Source organism: Mus musculus, chromosome 2, assembly GCF_000001635.26.
Source record: "Mus musculus strain C57BL/6J chromosome 2, GRCm38.p6 C57BL/6J".
Classification (NCBI taxonomy): Eukaryota; Metazoa; Chordata; class Mammalia; order Rodentia; family Muridae; genus Mus; species Mus musculus.
In genome coordinates, this window is record NC_000068.7 from 94,381,824 (window position 1) to 94,397,103 (window position 15,280).

At 42.3% G+C, this 15,280-nt stretch overlaps 1 protein-coding gene and 1 pseudogene across 5 annotated transcripts in view; both read right to left on the reverse strand.

Annotated features, from left to right (window-relative positions):
- The window catches only part of Ttc17 (tetratricopeptide repeat domain 17), a 105,945-nt gene that overhangs the window by 81,058 nt on the left and 9,607 nt on the right, over positions 1 to 15,280 (reverse strand). For all 5 annotated transcript variants that reach the window (NM_001355690.1, NM_183106.2, XM_006500310.4 and 2 more), the window contains exon 2: positions 4,269 to 4,358. In NM_001355690.1, coding sequence (NP_001342619.1) covers positions 4,269 to 4,358 — 90 coding nt within the window. The remainder of the gene's footprint in view (positions 1 to 4,268; positions 4,359 to 15,280) is intronic.
- On the reverse strand, positions 2,142 to 3,301 carry Itpa-ps1 (inosine triphosphatase (nucleoside triphosphate pyrophosphatase) pseudogene 1; annotated as a pseudogene).

Genomic DNA, 15,280 nt, shown 5'->3' on the forward strand with positions numbered 1-15,280 from the left:
ACTTCTCCATCTTGCTTCTCCATACAATTTGTTTAAAGAATCAGGCTATTTGTTCTACAGAATCTGCTAGGCTTCTGGACCGTTTTAATTGAAGTTCCCTTAGTTCCTGAGCATCGCCCTCTGGATCTCTCTAAGTACTGAAAGGGGACCCTGGCTAAGAACCTGTCCATGTCACAGATTTCTTACAGTCTGATGAAGTCTGCAGGCTTCTCTCAGTATTTTAAACAGGTAAAGGAACAACGAGAAGGAAACTGGTGGTAGGAAAATGATTGATGTTGTGGTTTAATTACATTTTTGGCAAGACTACTTGAGCATGGAGCTCTTCCCACATTTTTAATATATGTGCTGAAAATATCCAATGGGATTCCCGTTCATTTCCTCCTGAACATTATACAATAACATAAACTGTTTAACTATGTCCCACTCCAACTACATATTGTTATACATTCACACAGTTTAATCTGTTAGGACACCATAAATGAATAAATTTAGCAGCTTTTCCAAGGCTCTAATATCCCCACTGTATATGCTATATACTTCTATTCAATTTATTTCTTCTTCATAGTACATCCTTCATATTTTCACTCAAGTGACGGTCTGGGGTTAGAAAGCCTGCTGTTTGTATGCCAGAAAACATCTTCATTTTGTAATTAATCAGGCCAAAACTCTCCAGTATTGCTTTACCCTATCCATCTCTAAGTCCTCCACAGCAGACTCCTGTCCTGACGTGGCTTCCAGGGTCTACCCAGCTCCAGTCAGCACCAGATCTTACTTAGCATGGTGGAGTTTCTACTCCATGTCCCTGACATGCAGCTGAAATGAGGGTACAGCTCCTGAACTGAGCAAAACTTGGTTGTACCCACACTGGAGCCATGAACCTGCCCCTTATCTTACCCAGAGTACGGCCAGTGTCTTAGCGCCACAGAGCTGAATGGCCATGGCTATGCTCCCCATTCGTGCTGCTATTTCTTTCTGCTTCTGTAGGCTTCCTGCCATTGCTTTTAGGCTTCACCATTTGTTTTTATGTTTGTATTTGCATCTCACCTATTTCTCCTGTCTATATGAAGTAAGCATAAATCCTCACACTAAACTTACTCCAAAATTGGTGGATCCAATGCTTTTTCTTTGCATTTCAATTATTGGATGAATTAATCACATATCATTAAACTGAATGCTTTATTTATGTCACTAAAAAAGTAATAGCAGAGGCTAGAGAGATGGCTCAGTGGTTAAGAGCACTGACTATTCTTCTAGAGGTCGTGAGTTCAATTCTCAGCAACCACATGGTGGCTCACAACCGTCTGTAATGGGATCCAATGCCCTCTTCTGGTGGGTCTGAAGACAGCTATAGTGTACTCAGATATATAAAATAAATAAAAAAAACAGTAGTAGCCAGCTCAGTGGTACAGTGGTTGTACAGCATGCTCTGGGTTCAGTGCTCACAAAATTGTACTAGTGAGGGTTTTGTTGTTGTTGGTTTGTTTGTTTTTGCTTTCTGGGGTTTTTCATATTTGTTTTTTTTCTTTTGGCAACTTGACACAAGCTCAGTCACCTGTGAAGTGGTGAACTTTAACTGAAAAAATGTCTCCATCAGACTGGCCCATAGCTAAGTCTGTAAGGGAACTTTCTTGATTAAATGACTTGAGGTTGGAAGGCTTAGCCCACTGTGATGGGTGCCAGCCCTGGCAAGGCAGTTCTGGGAGTTATAAAAAAAGACAGCTCACCATGAGCCAACGTCTCTGCTTCAGTTCCTGCCCCTAGGTCCCTGCTCTGACTTCCCTTCCTGATGGAATGTGATGGGGACACATAAGCCAAATAAACCCATGTTCTCCAAATTTGGCCATATTGTTTTTAATAGAAGCCAAAGTAAGAGAGAAAGGAACAAAACCTCCTCAAACCAAAACCAAAGAACAAGCCTTGAGAACTTTGCCTCCAGTTCTGCCATGTCTGCCCCGAGAGTCTGAGAGCCCGGGCGGGTCGTGGGTCTAGTCTTCAGGTCCGTTTCCTCCTTGTAAGTGGAGATGGTCCTTAGGATCCTTTCTGCTCGAAGGCTCTTTAGTCTACACTCATTACTCCCGCTTATTCCCAATAAGAAACTGGCATCTTTCTGTAATTCAGTTTCCTTAAAATTTTGGATATTATTTTTTTTTTTTTCAAAACAGACACACCATTTATTTTGGAAAGTCTTCTAGAATTTAAATTTGCTATATTCTAAAACCAAAAGTTGTGTGTTTCTTTGCAAAACCCTCAACCAGATAAGAACAAACAACCAAAATTTTCCCAGGATCCCAGAGCCAGAGGCTACAAGAACAACTTTTTGTTGTTGTTGTTTTGGTTTCTTTGTTTTTGAGACAAGGTCTCACTACGTAGCTCTGGCTATCCAGGAATTCACTATGTAAACCAGGCTGGCCCTGAGCTCACAAAGATCTGTTTGCCTCTGCCTCCCAAATTCTGGGATTAAAAGTGTGCACTGCCATGCCTGGTCAAAGGAAACTCTTGAATCCAAGGGGCAAGAGTTTAGTATCAACTGGCCCAGAGTTCCCCTATGCAGAGCCAACTGCTCTTCCAAGAACTGGCTCCTGATGCTGCCTGGATCTCCTGGCAGAGGGGAACCCAGAGAAAGCCTCACAGGAGTGCCTGCCTCCTGGGGAGTTCTGCACTAGCCCCTACCCATGGTGCTAGTGGTCACCAGCCCCAGCAGCCACACTAAAGTACTCTTGTAGCTTGTGCAGGGCCCGGAACCGATGAGAAATGGTGTTCTTCTCAGACTTTGGCATCTCTGCATACGTTTGCTCATATCCATCAGGCTGAAAGCAGGGATCCCAGCCAAAGTCCCGGCTGCCTCGTGGCATCACAATCTGTCCCGAGGTCTGGCCTCTGAACAGGAGCACTGGCTGGCTTGGGTCCCCAGTGCTGAGAGCGAATGTGCAGAGTGCATAGGCCGATTTGTCTTCAAAGCCGGCCAGGAGCTGGTGGAGACCTTCAGGCTTCAGCTTCTGTAGGAACCATTTTATGTAGGGGCCAGGCAGTCCCCCAAGTGCGTTAAAGCACAGACAGGTATCTTCCACCAGGACAGGGCCCTGCACCTGTCGAGCTGCCTCCCGACACTTCTGTATGGAAATCTCATCCGGTTCTCCCTGGTACTCAGGCAGGTCAATTTTCTGAGCCTCCAAAGTGCATGGAAAATTATCTCCGAGAATCTGAATGACCTCCTCCAGTTTCTTGGCGTTTCCCGTCACAAACACGATCTTCTTCCCGACCAAAGACGCAGCCATTGCAAGCGAGGGTTACGGTCCAGAATCTTGGATATTATTTATACTATAACTTTAAGTACACAGTTTATGTCTAGTTTTTTTTCCTATCACTACATGTTATTGAGCAAATCCAGCTCATAGATATGACAAAACCAGTGTCTAAAAATGCTGCTTGGTTTGTTCATTAAACAAAAGTTGTATTTTACTTTTTCCACATATAAGTTTCAAGTTTTCCTGGAACAAACTGGTTAAGACTTTTTGACTTAACCATGAGAGAAGATGATACTGAGACCCTGGTTTTTACTCCTTCAGAATGAATGAAAAGTATAATTTTTAGGTTTTACGAAAACCTCTTTTCCTCTTTTTTGTAGCTAGTACCTCACTGTATCCTGGATTGGCCTGGACTGCACGGGCTGGGATGATGGTGTGTGCCTCTTGCCCAGCTCGTTTCTCCTGACTTTTTTTTGACACAAGGTCTGTATAGTCCTGGAACTATTTATACAAACCAGGGTAGCCTCAAAGTCACAGAAATCCACCTGCCTCTCTGCCTCTGAGTGACCAAGTCCAGCTCCTTTCTTTCTTTTTATATTTTACACATGTTCTTCTCAGACCATACCTGAGACACATTCTAACAGGTGGGTGGGTGGGGGACGATGACAGGACGACACAGAACCTATTGTAGGGTTAAGTGAGGAGAGCATTAGGTTGCTACCTACTCCAGGGCACTTCCTTTGGTGGAGAGGATGGTGTAGATGGTGTAGGGAGGTGGACGTGAGAGTAGTCAGTATTATTACATACATGTGTAAACTCTAGGAACAAATTTAATTAAGAAAACAAATACACACATACTCCACTTTGACCAAATAATTTGAAAGGCCCTGTCTCAAAGCAAGATCTCAAACCTTCTACACGTCACCGAACTGGAGTTAACGATATACTCTAGCTGTCCTCTGACCACAACCAGCTCCCGGGAGGCAGACGCTTCGGCTGCACAGCACACATCAGTGGCCTCACCTCCAGTTCTTTGAGGTAGTTAACTGTTGTTTCTTGTCTCATTAATATGACTAGGTCATGGGGATGCTTCAAGTTCATTGGTGAGTCCACCTACAAGAAAGCAATATATAAGTCAATTAAACCCCACTTCATTAGTGTCTCCTTGGAGGAACAAAGCTTCATTTACTGATTTCAATTGCTAGCCCATCACCATTCTAGCTCATGTTGGCTGTCGGTAAGGGGCAATTCGAACGGGACTGCAGATAGGGAGGGCTGGGGGCTGCTCAGTAAGAGCACAGCAGGTACAGCATCCTAAGGTTTTCTAGCTCGTCTAGTGAACTCAGGAGAAGTCGTCGGTAACAGACAATGAAATAAACTTCTTATATACTTTCCATACTTATAATAGCAAAAGATACCAGATTGCTTAGTTTTGACGGCATGTTTCATAGTTAAATAGACTTGGAAATGATAAAAAAGAAAATATTAAAAATACATTTGAAAGGCCATTTGGAAAAAATCATAAATCAAAGATGATGTAAGATCAGCTATACATTTATTACATGTGCATGTTCTCTGATCAACGGGTCAGGTGACTATGATGTTCATCTGCAATATAAAGATGAGCCTCACATACTGGCAGCAAACTTAGAGATTTGCTCTCATATCTGTAGGATTATTTACAACGTTTGCTAATAAAATATTCATCACTAGTACATGATACTTCACTTAGTGAAACAAACTCTAGGACACTACAGCATTCTTAAACAGGGAGACAAACCTACAAACAAGGATAGTCACCACCACATTTTTAGCTAAACAGATATTAGATACTTAACGTCATCAATGAAGCAATAGAGACACTGGCTGGCTCATGCAACCAGACAAAGTAGAAAATGTGAAAGCTACAGCTAGCGGCCCAAGTATAGAAAGCTTCACATAGAAAACAAAGAATATCTGATTACTTGCATCTTGTCCAGACCTCAAGCAGCAGAAATTCAATGGAGTTTCCAGAAAACCAAGAACCCAGAGGGCGGACGTGAGAGAAGAGTCTCTTTCTGTCTCCAACACCCAAGCCCACTGTTTACCTGCTATTCGAAGGGCTTGCAGGAAGAATAGGACAGATGAAGGCAACATTTGGAGCTAGAGAATAATCTTACTTGTAGATTAAGAATGCTCACATAGCCAAGGCTGCAGGACTTTCTTCACATCCCACTGGAAGAGAAGTGTATTGTGTCTCCTTGAAGCCTTTGGTTTAGCAAGGATGGAGCAGCTAACAGAGCCATCAGGATAAAGTTATTAGCTGATAGGAAGGGTAGCTACTGACCGATGGCTTTCTCTTTTTGAGGTGACAGCAAATGGCACGGAGCTTTGCCAGATAAAGGAAGAGTTATGACCTGCCACATATCTTTAGTGCGGTAATTTCCAGGTCTTAAGTTCTAAAATGCTACGGTAATTACCTTGGCAAATGCCAGCATGGATTCCTTTCCTTCTGAGTACCTCTCCTCAAAATATTACTAAAGTGTCTACTTGACAACCTTGTAAATACCACAGTATCCACTCTACCCATACATGCTTAGGAGTCTCTCTAGGCCTGCTCCACCCACTTATTACTTGGACTTTATAGACTCCTACGTTCTCTCTGTAAAATGTGTAAAGAAGTGATGCGATGTCATGATGTTTAGCGTGTGAAGTTGCTCAGGAGCAAAGCCAAGAGGTACTAGAGAGAGGCAGTTTAGCCCCAGCCCTCAAGGGCAGGATTGTGAGTTTGACACAAGTCTCTGGGCTACATATTGAGACCCTGTCTCAAAAAAATAAAACCAACTGACAACCAAACAAACAGAAGAGAATGTACTGCACACTAAGATCTCAAAGTTCACTTTAACTTTTCATCCAGTGCCGAATGCCACCAGGCTCAATTTCCTGACAGTGCAGTAAGTGCGCATCAGCCCTGAGTCACAAAGGAAAGGCAGAATTGCTTTCACTTGCTCTATTTAAGAAAAGAACTAAGAACTATATTTAGAGTAGTGCTACACAGGGAAAGGTGAGCTGGCATTGGAAATGTGACTGCGGACTGAACTCTGTCATCTGGAAGGGTGCATCCTCCGGGCCTCCAGCTGACAGTTCACTGTTCTGCAGCAACTCACTTCACTAAAGGCGATGGCATGTGCCAGACAATTCAACTGTATTTTCCTTCGAGTACATTATATGGGTACATGCATCCAATTATATAAAAGGGCAGTAAACACTTTACTCCTATCGAGTGACTTTTATAGATTCCACTTGTGCTTTCTCTAACTAATCAAGACATTGATTTTTTTTTAATGATTTATTTTTATTTTATATGCATTGGTGGTTTATCTATGTGTATGTGTGTGTGAATGTTGTATCCTGTAACTGGAGCTATACATGGCTGTGGGCCATCATGTGAATCCTGAGAATTTAACCTGAGTCCTTTGGAAGAGCAGCCAGTGCTCTTAACTGCTGAACCAGTTCCAAATTGAGACACTGTTCAAAGCCACATCTCCAGCGAGAGCCCTGAGATAGTGGATTCAGTAAATCCATTCAGCAGCAGATGGAAACCACCTCACTGCCAAGTTAGATAAAGGTGAGCATTTAAACAAAATAATTAATTTAAGTGTAGAGCCATGTGTGATGTTCTAGGAAGGTAAGTCTGAGTCAATCATCAATGGTCCTTTAGAGCAGGCTATGGTACATTTCTGTAGTGACGTTTAGTTCAAGCCTCATAGACAACTCATTCATATACATCAATTGTACTATCTGCAATGATATTCATTTTAACATATGAAAACAACACGGAAAACCCACTCTTCTGGCAGCAGTATAAAAGCTGACATGTAGGATGCACTCATTAAAAAATATATTCCCCTTAAGAACTTGAAACAGAGTATTTTTTAATTCAGAATTTTAAGTTACGACAGGGTCATGGCTAGTATAACACACTGAAACACTAAGACACTATCGTTTCTCTCTGTGTAAATCAGCAATGGCACCACTTGCTGTCTAGGTCTAGTCTTTGTTGGTCAGTGCCCAGACTTCCCTTCTTTATCACAACTACGTCCCTGACTTCCTCTTCCCCACGGGCAGCCTTGGGCAGTGCGTTCTTGTCTATTAGTCACAGTGGTTATTTCTGAGCTCAGATTCCTAAGGGAGGTCAGGTGGTACGACAGAGGCTCTTATCAGAGTGTCTTTTGGGGAAGCCTGAGGATGGGGCTGAAGAAGCAGAAAACCCTTGCTTACGCCCTGGAACAAACCACACCTATAGCACCTGAAGTTTGTCCGACATGCCAATGAAACGTTTATAATTCAGAAAGTGTTTGTGTTACCCCAAATGTTTTGCTAACCTTATTACATTTTAATTAATTAATTCAGTGTGTAGGGGTCCACACATGTGCCCTATAGGTGGAGATCAGAGGTTCTTTCCACTGTGTGGGTGAGAGAGAGAGAGAGAGAGAGAGAGAGAGAGAGGAGGAAACCATAATAGAGAAAATGCCTTCATAAGATGGGGATGTAGGCAAGACTGTAGGGCCCATTATAGTGGAGCCATCCCTAGACAGCTGGTACTGGATGCTATCAAAAGTAGGCTGCGTAGTTCAGGAGGAGCAAGCCAGTGAGCAGTGCTCTTCCATGCCTTCTGCGTGAGCTCCTGCCCTGCTTAAGTTCCTGCCCTGACTTCTCTCAGTGATGGGCTGTGATCCCAAAGTGTAAGATGAAACAAACCCTTTCCTTCCCAAGTTGCTTTTGGTCAGTATTGTATCACAGCAATCGAAATCCCAACTAAACCAAATCTTCTGTGCCATTGCACATGGTGCTGGCACACACTTATGCTTTTGACAGGGGCTAGATGACTGAACCAAATAAATGACATTTCTTTTGTGAAGCCAACTATCCTCCACTTGATCTTCCATCAGAGACTGTATAGACTCTCCTGTACAGTCAAGCATCACATACATACACACTCCTGTATAGTCAAGCATTATATACATATATACGCCTGTATCATCAGGCATTACATACATATATACTCCTGTATCATCACATACATACACACTCCTGTATAGTCAAGCATTATATACATATATACGCCTGTATCATCAGGCATTACATACATATATACTCCTGTATCATCAAGCATCACATGCATACACACTCCTGTATAGTCAAGCATTATATGGCTACACATTCTTGTATCATCAAGTATTACATGGATACACTCCTGTATCATCAAGCATTACGTGCATACACACTCCTGTATCAAGCATTACAGTCAACACATTCCTGACTGTCTCGATGCCACATTTGCTCCATGCTCTCCTGGAGGTGCAGTGGCTAAGTCTCCATAGGTGAGAATAAGTCTGTCCCTGACACTACATCCCATGACTCATTTAATTAACTTATCTTCCTGCCTGAGCTACTTTCCCTATCAGCTGAAGAAACACAATTAGGTAACTTCCAGGTTCTTCTAAATTTTTAACCCTACCTCTGTCATATTTTTTTACCAGCCTGACTTTCATCCCTGAACAAAAACAAACAAACAAATAAACAAACCAAAACCCAAACTCAAACCAAAACCAAAACCAAAAAACATACTATTCCAACCCATGAGACTGCCATATCTGCCCTATTTTCTACTTGCCCATATAATCTTTACTTGCCTGGAGCAAGGGTGATTTACAGAGTTGCAGTTGAAAGTTTCTTCTGGTACTGAAGTGCTTGCCATGCAAGCATTTGTGGGAAGCCACATGTGCCGTTGCTGAGTGGCACTGACTACTGCTGGCCACCACGCATAAGATTGGACAAACAACCAATGTGTACATATGCAGTAAAGTTTTTTGCAAAGATACTGCCTGGCCCAGGCATGATAATGAGGTTCTGTAAGGTACTGAGAGTATAACCAATCAGATGTGAGACATGCAAATGAGGTATGATAATGAGGTTCTGTAAGGTACTGAGAGTATAACCAATCAGATGTGAGACATGCAAATGAGGTATGATAATGAGGCTCTGTGAGGTACTGAGAGATAGTAGCCAATCAGATGAGGAACATGCAAATGAGGCGTAGTGCATAACCAATCCAGGTGTGAGACACGCCTCTCCTAGGCCTATAAAAGCAGCACCAGTTCTGGGCTCGAAGTCTTTTCGCCTCTACAATCAAGCTCTCCCAATAAACGTGTGCAGAAGGATCCTGTTGCAGCGTCGTTCTTCCTGGCCAGTCGAGCACGCGCAAGAAGCATTCAGTCCTGAAAGCAAGCTCCAAGCTATATAAAGAAACCAGGGAGTGGTGGTGTGTACTGGCAAAGTAGAAACAAGTAGATCCTCGGGGCTTGCAAGCAGAAAGCCTTGGAAGAAACCCTGTCTAGAAAAACAAAAGGTGATGGCAACCGAGGAACAAAACTGGAGACTGTGACTTTCACATGTAACCCTCCCACACATGCATGCGTATGCACACATGCACACACATACACACAGACAGACAGACACACACACCCCTACTTTTTGTTAAACTGTTCATTTGCTCCAATTAAGCAGTGGCTATTTCTTTTTTTGTCTTTTCTCCCCCCCCCCCCCCCCCACACACACACAGGATTTCTCTGTATAGCTCTAGCTGTCCTGGAACTCACTTTGTAGACCAGGTTGGCCTCGAACTCAGAAATCTACCTGTCTCTGCCGCCCAAGTGCTGGGATTAAAGGCATGTGCCACCACTGCCCGGCGCAGTGGCTATTTCTAAGTAGTAGTTCATTATATCATGCAAAGCTCTCTGTCGTACAGCTCTTAATTAGGTACATGGGTTATTTTGCGTGCATGTATATCTTGCACTGCATGTATGCCTGGTACCCAAGGAGGCCAGAGGAGGGCATGGGACTCCCTGGACCTGAAGTTAGGAATGGTTGTGGGCTGCTATGTGGGTGCTGGGAATTAGAACCTAAGCACTCTGCAGGGCCATGCAGTGCTTTTAGCTGCTGAGCCTTCTCTAGCTGCATGGGTTTTTAATGCTAACAAAGTTCAAGCGTATCCCCCCTGATTATAACTAAGTATTGTACTTCAAATATAAACAATATAGACAGGATGGGGAAAAGAATCTCACTTTCGGAGTTATCTACTGTTAGATATGTCATGATAACTTCTACCCGCCCCACTGCTATGTGCATATCTTTACAAGAATCAGGCATGAGCTTCATCGCATGAGTCACTCGCCAACACTGATGAACTGGGTTCCAGCACTGGCCACCGACACAGTAGGATGAGAAAACCTGCTCTGGAAAGTTTTCCTCTGCTCTCCACACGAACATAATCCATGCAAGGCACTCTCCAACACAGCCAGTCAATCAATGCAATCATTTTTAAAAATGGGAATAATAACTAGTGTATTACACCTTTCCCTAGCCCAGTCCTCTGCCGACTTCACTGGATGCCTCTGCCAGTAAATATAGATGGATCATTAATCTTACTTATGCTGTGTCTATGCAGCTATGTGCATTTGTGTTCATGTGCATGTGAAGACCTGAGGGCACCTTCAGGAATCACTCTTCATGTAATAGCCACCTTATTTTCTGAGACAGGGTCTCTTACTTAATTTGCGATTTGCACATTAGGCTAGTCTGGTTAGTCACTGAGTTCCAGGGATTCTCCTGTTTCTGCCTCTGGAATTTCTACAGTGCTGGGATTACAGCATGCCATGTGCTACTACACTTGGCTTTTTATGTGGGTGCTGGGGACCGAATTTAGGTCCTCATAGCTATCACTCTCATCTCTCTTTCATCTCTCCCTTTCTTTTCCTCCTCTCTGTACGCGTATGATCATACTTGTACCAAGGCCAGAAGCTCCACGTCAGGTGTCCCTGTCCACTGCTTTCCACCTGACTTTTTGAGTCTCTCGATGACCCTTCAGCTCACTCGTCTAGATGGGCTGCAGCAGGGTTCATGCTGCCCCAGTGCTGGGTACTCCCCTGCTGTTGCACCTGGGCTCTTCTGTGGGTCTCCGGGACTGCACAGAAAACACTTTACTTATGAAGCCATCTCTCCAAACTCTTAGTTTTGATACAAGGTCTCATGTAGCCCAGGCTGGTCCCTGTGAAGTTGAGCATGACATTAACATTCTAATATACTTCCAAACTGCAAGGATGACACAGGTGGGTCATCACATCCAGTTTATGTAGTGTTGGGATGGATACAAGCTTTCCACCAACAGAGTTGTATATCCAGTTCAAGCTCAATTTTGGTGGTTTATATTTTAAGTAACTACACTTAGCTTATGGTTAGTAAAGCCCTATTTTATTACTAAAATTTATGTTATTCATTATTTTACTTAAAAAATAGTGTGATGCTCTCTGTACAGCTGTCTGGATATGTTCTTCCCTTTGAAGAGCATGTCTAAGTCACAGGACATGCACTTTATGTTTTTGGTTAATTTTCTCCAAAATAGTTGAATCAACTTAAATTCCTACCAACAGTGAGTGTCCACAAGCCTTTAGAAACATGAGAATAAGCCGGGCGTGGTGGCGCACACCTTTGATCCCAGCACTCAGGAGGCAGAGGCAGGCGGATTTCTGAGTTTGAGGCCAGCCTGGTCTACAGAATGAGTTCCAGGACAGCCAGGGCTATACAGAAAAACCCTGTCTCGAAAACCAAAAACCAAAAAACAAAAGAAAAAAGAAAACAAAAACAACAACAAAAAAAAGAGAATAGCTGTGAATACATTTAAATCTCTTTGTGGGCTTCTATATTGGCCTTTTATACTTAAAAATATTTCTCCTGCCTCACTCTAAATTTGATAGGCTATCTTCAACATTTTTAAAGCATGGTTCTAGTTAGTGGGGCTCTAGGTCATTTGGTTATTTATATTTCCAGTCTTTTCAACAATGAGTACATATTACCTAAATTTATAAAGAAAATGTCTACCTAAAAGAATGTTATCTTTGTAAACATCAAACTTGAGAGGACTGAGAAACAAATTTGTTTTATTCAATTTTAAACAAACTGTAATGACAAGCAAACTCTCTGGCAGAAGAATAGCCTAACAGCTTTCTCTTAGGTATTCATAAAGACAGTTCTTGTCACAGATGTGGGTCCAAGATGAAGACATCAAAAAATGTTCAGCGGGCTGGTGAGATGGCTCAGTGGGTAAGAGCACCTGACTGTTCTTCCGAAGGTCCTGAGTTCAAATCCCAGCAACCACATGGTGGCTCACAACCATTCGTAACGAGATCTGACTCCCTCTTCTGGAGTGTCTGAAGACAGCTACAATGTACTTCCATATAATAAATAAATAAATAAATAAATAAATAAATAAATAAATGTTCAGCTAGTGACTTTTCTGGACCATATACCTTTCTCTTCAAATCTCATCTGAAATTTAATTGCAATTTATTACTATTGCCAAAGAACTGGCCAAGGCACCTTTGCACCTATGATTATAGCCATGCACAATACAATGGAAATCAGCATGAGTTTTAAAGGGATGGGCTGAGGCAGGCAGAGTGGCTGTTGTCAATACTGTCCACCCAACTCTTCCTCCAAGCTAGGCCATCATGGACTTCCATCTTCTTTCAGGTTTAGAGAACTCCAAGTTCAAAATATCAGTCCAGATTTCCCTCATCAGAGTGTCATCATAGATTCCTGGCTATAACTGTGAAAACGTGTGTGTGTGTGTGTGTGTGTGTGTGTGTGTGTGTGTGTGTGTGTCTGAGTGCTTCTGCAGGAACACTTGAATGCATGTGCATATTGGCAGGCAGAGGTCAATCTGGTGCTGTTCCTAAGGACAGCCATCGCCTTTGTTTTGTGAGACAGTCTCTCACCGATGAGGCTAGGCTGGCTGGCAGCTCCAGGGTTTTTCCTGTCTCTGCCCTCTGGACACTGGGATTACAAGTGTGTGCCACCATGCCTGGCTTTTACATGGGTGCTAGGGACCACACTTGGCATGCATTTTATGGATGGAGTCATCTTTCTAGCCTTTGAGCATACACTTTAAGACAACTGTTTTGCTGTAATTTTTGCCACTAGAAAAGTTGTATAATATTTTAATAAGAAAGTTAAAGCCAGTCTCAGTTTGAAGAATTATCAAGCATCAAATTAAACTTAAACACAGTACTGAACCCTGCCCATCACATGAACTTCATGGTTACTATTATTTGAAGTTTATCCTCAACTAGATTTTATTTTCTCGTTATTACAGTTTCTAGAAACCATGGTTGCAAAACTGCTTATTCCTGTATAATTCAGACATATAAAGTGTATAGCTATTATCTAGATTTGAATGTTCATAATGTTGTAGCCAATTTGTAAGAACATTCATGTCAAACAATGTCTTTCTGACTGACAAGTAAGACTATTTCCAACATAAACAGCAAATACATAAGTCTTAAACTATATTTTAGAATTTATGCCACAGGGAACATATGTAGACAATACACTTTCAGATAGACTATTTGTAACGTCTACAACGTTTACAACAAAAATAAGATGTTGGAGGAGATGACAAGAGTCATGGATAATTTCTGTATTTGTCAAGAAACTCTTGTAAACATGGATGGAAACAATGTAGCTGGTTCTGTTGCTATTTTTATCCCTCTTTGTGACGGGCTGGCCTCAAACTCCTATGTAGCTAAGGTTGAACATGAACCTCTGATTTCCTGCTTCTCCCTCCTAATTGCTGTTTATAGTAAAGATAGCTGTTTTATCTGTACCTCAGACTGACTTCAATTCATTTAGCAGTAAATAAGTACAGAGCACAGCAGCAGGCAGAATAATGACCCAACCAAGGTAACCATGCTCTGATCCCTAACCTTGTGAATAAATTACGCTCTATGGCAAATGAGAATGAAGATGTCAACCTGATGAATGGTTGCTAATCAGACCGTCTTAATTAAGACAGAGAACACAGCTTGGATATCAGGTGTATACAGAGTAATTATATTGACCAGGGAAAACACACACACACACACACACACACACACACACACACACACACAGTTGGGGTCGGGGCAGACAGGGAGAGAGAATGAGGTCAGTAGGATGAACTAGTGCTGATTTTGAAGATGCAATGAAAGTGGCCCAGGAGCCAAGGAATACTGCAGCCCTTAGGAAAGCATTAGAAAAGGTGGCCTTTGCCCACGGCCTCCAGGAAGGAAGGTACGCAGCAGTGCTCTTCTCTGCACTATGCTTGTGTGTTTCAGGATGGACTTGTGTCTCCTTATCTAGTTACCTGAAGAGTAACACATCTGGGTTGTTTTAAACCATTATGTTTGTGTGTGTGATTTTATTTTATTTTATTTTTTTTTATAGCAGCAATAGAAAATAGCAAAAGCACTCACTAAGTCCAGATAGAACACCAGGCATGAGCTTTAAAATTCCTAGTGATAACTGGATTACTCAACTAGAGAAGACACTACAATCAGTACAAGGCACTGGGCCGTGCTGTGACCGAGGCGACAGGAAGCCCAATGTTTGGGGATGACTTTGCTAGCTTGTGCTGGAAATCCCTGCCCTAATGGGAGGCAAAGGATGTAGTCTACCCACTGCTCAGGGGATGCAACATGACTGCTTTCCTTTACCGCAATCCCAACCAGTAGGAAACCCACATTAACGATAGATAAAGGTTTAACATTTCTAGGAAGCCATGGAAATGAAACTGAAGGTTGCTCTTTACAGCTTGCTGCTGCTCCCACTGATGGCCACTGTGCTGTTTAACCAAGGGCAACGCAAGGTCTTTTGCTGATGTCAGATTATGAACAAAGGTTTTACACATCCCAAATATTGCCGAACATTTTCAAATTCTGACATAATCCTTTAGCACAACAATTTTCCAATACTTAGGAAAACTAAGGAGAATAAATACTTTAACCCAGTTATCTTCATTTCTAAGAATTCCTCTTACAAATACTCATTGATAGATGCAAAGATATACATACGATCACTTGCCACAGTATTGACAGGAAAAAAAAAAACCAGAACAAAACAAAACAAAAAAAACTCTGGAGAATCTAAACACACTGTTTAAATACACTATAGAATAGCCA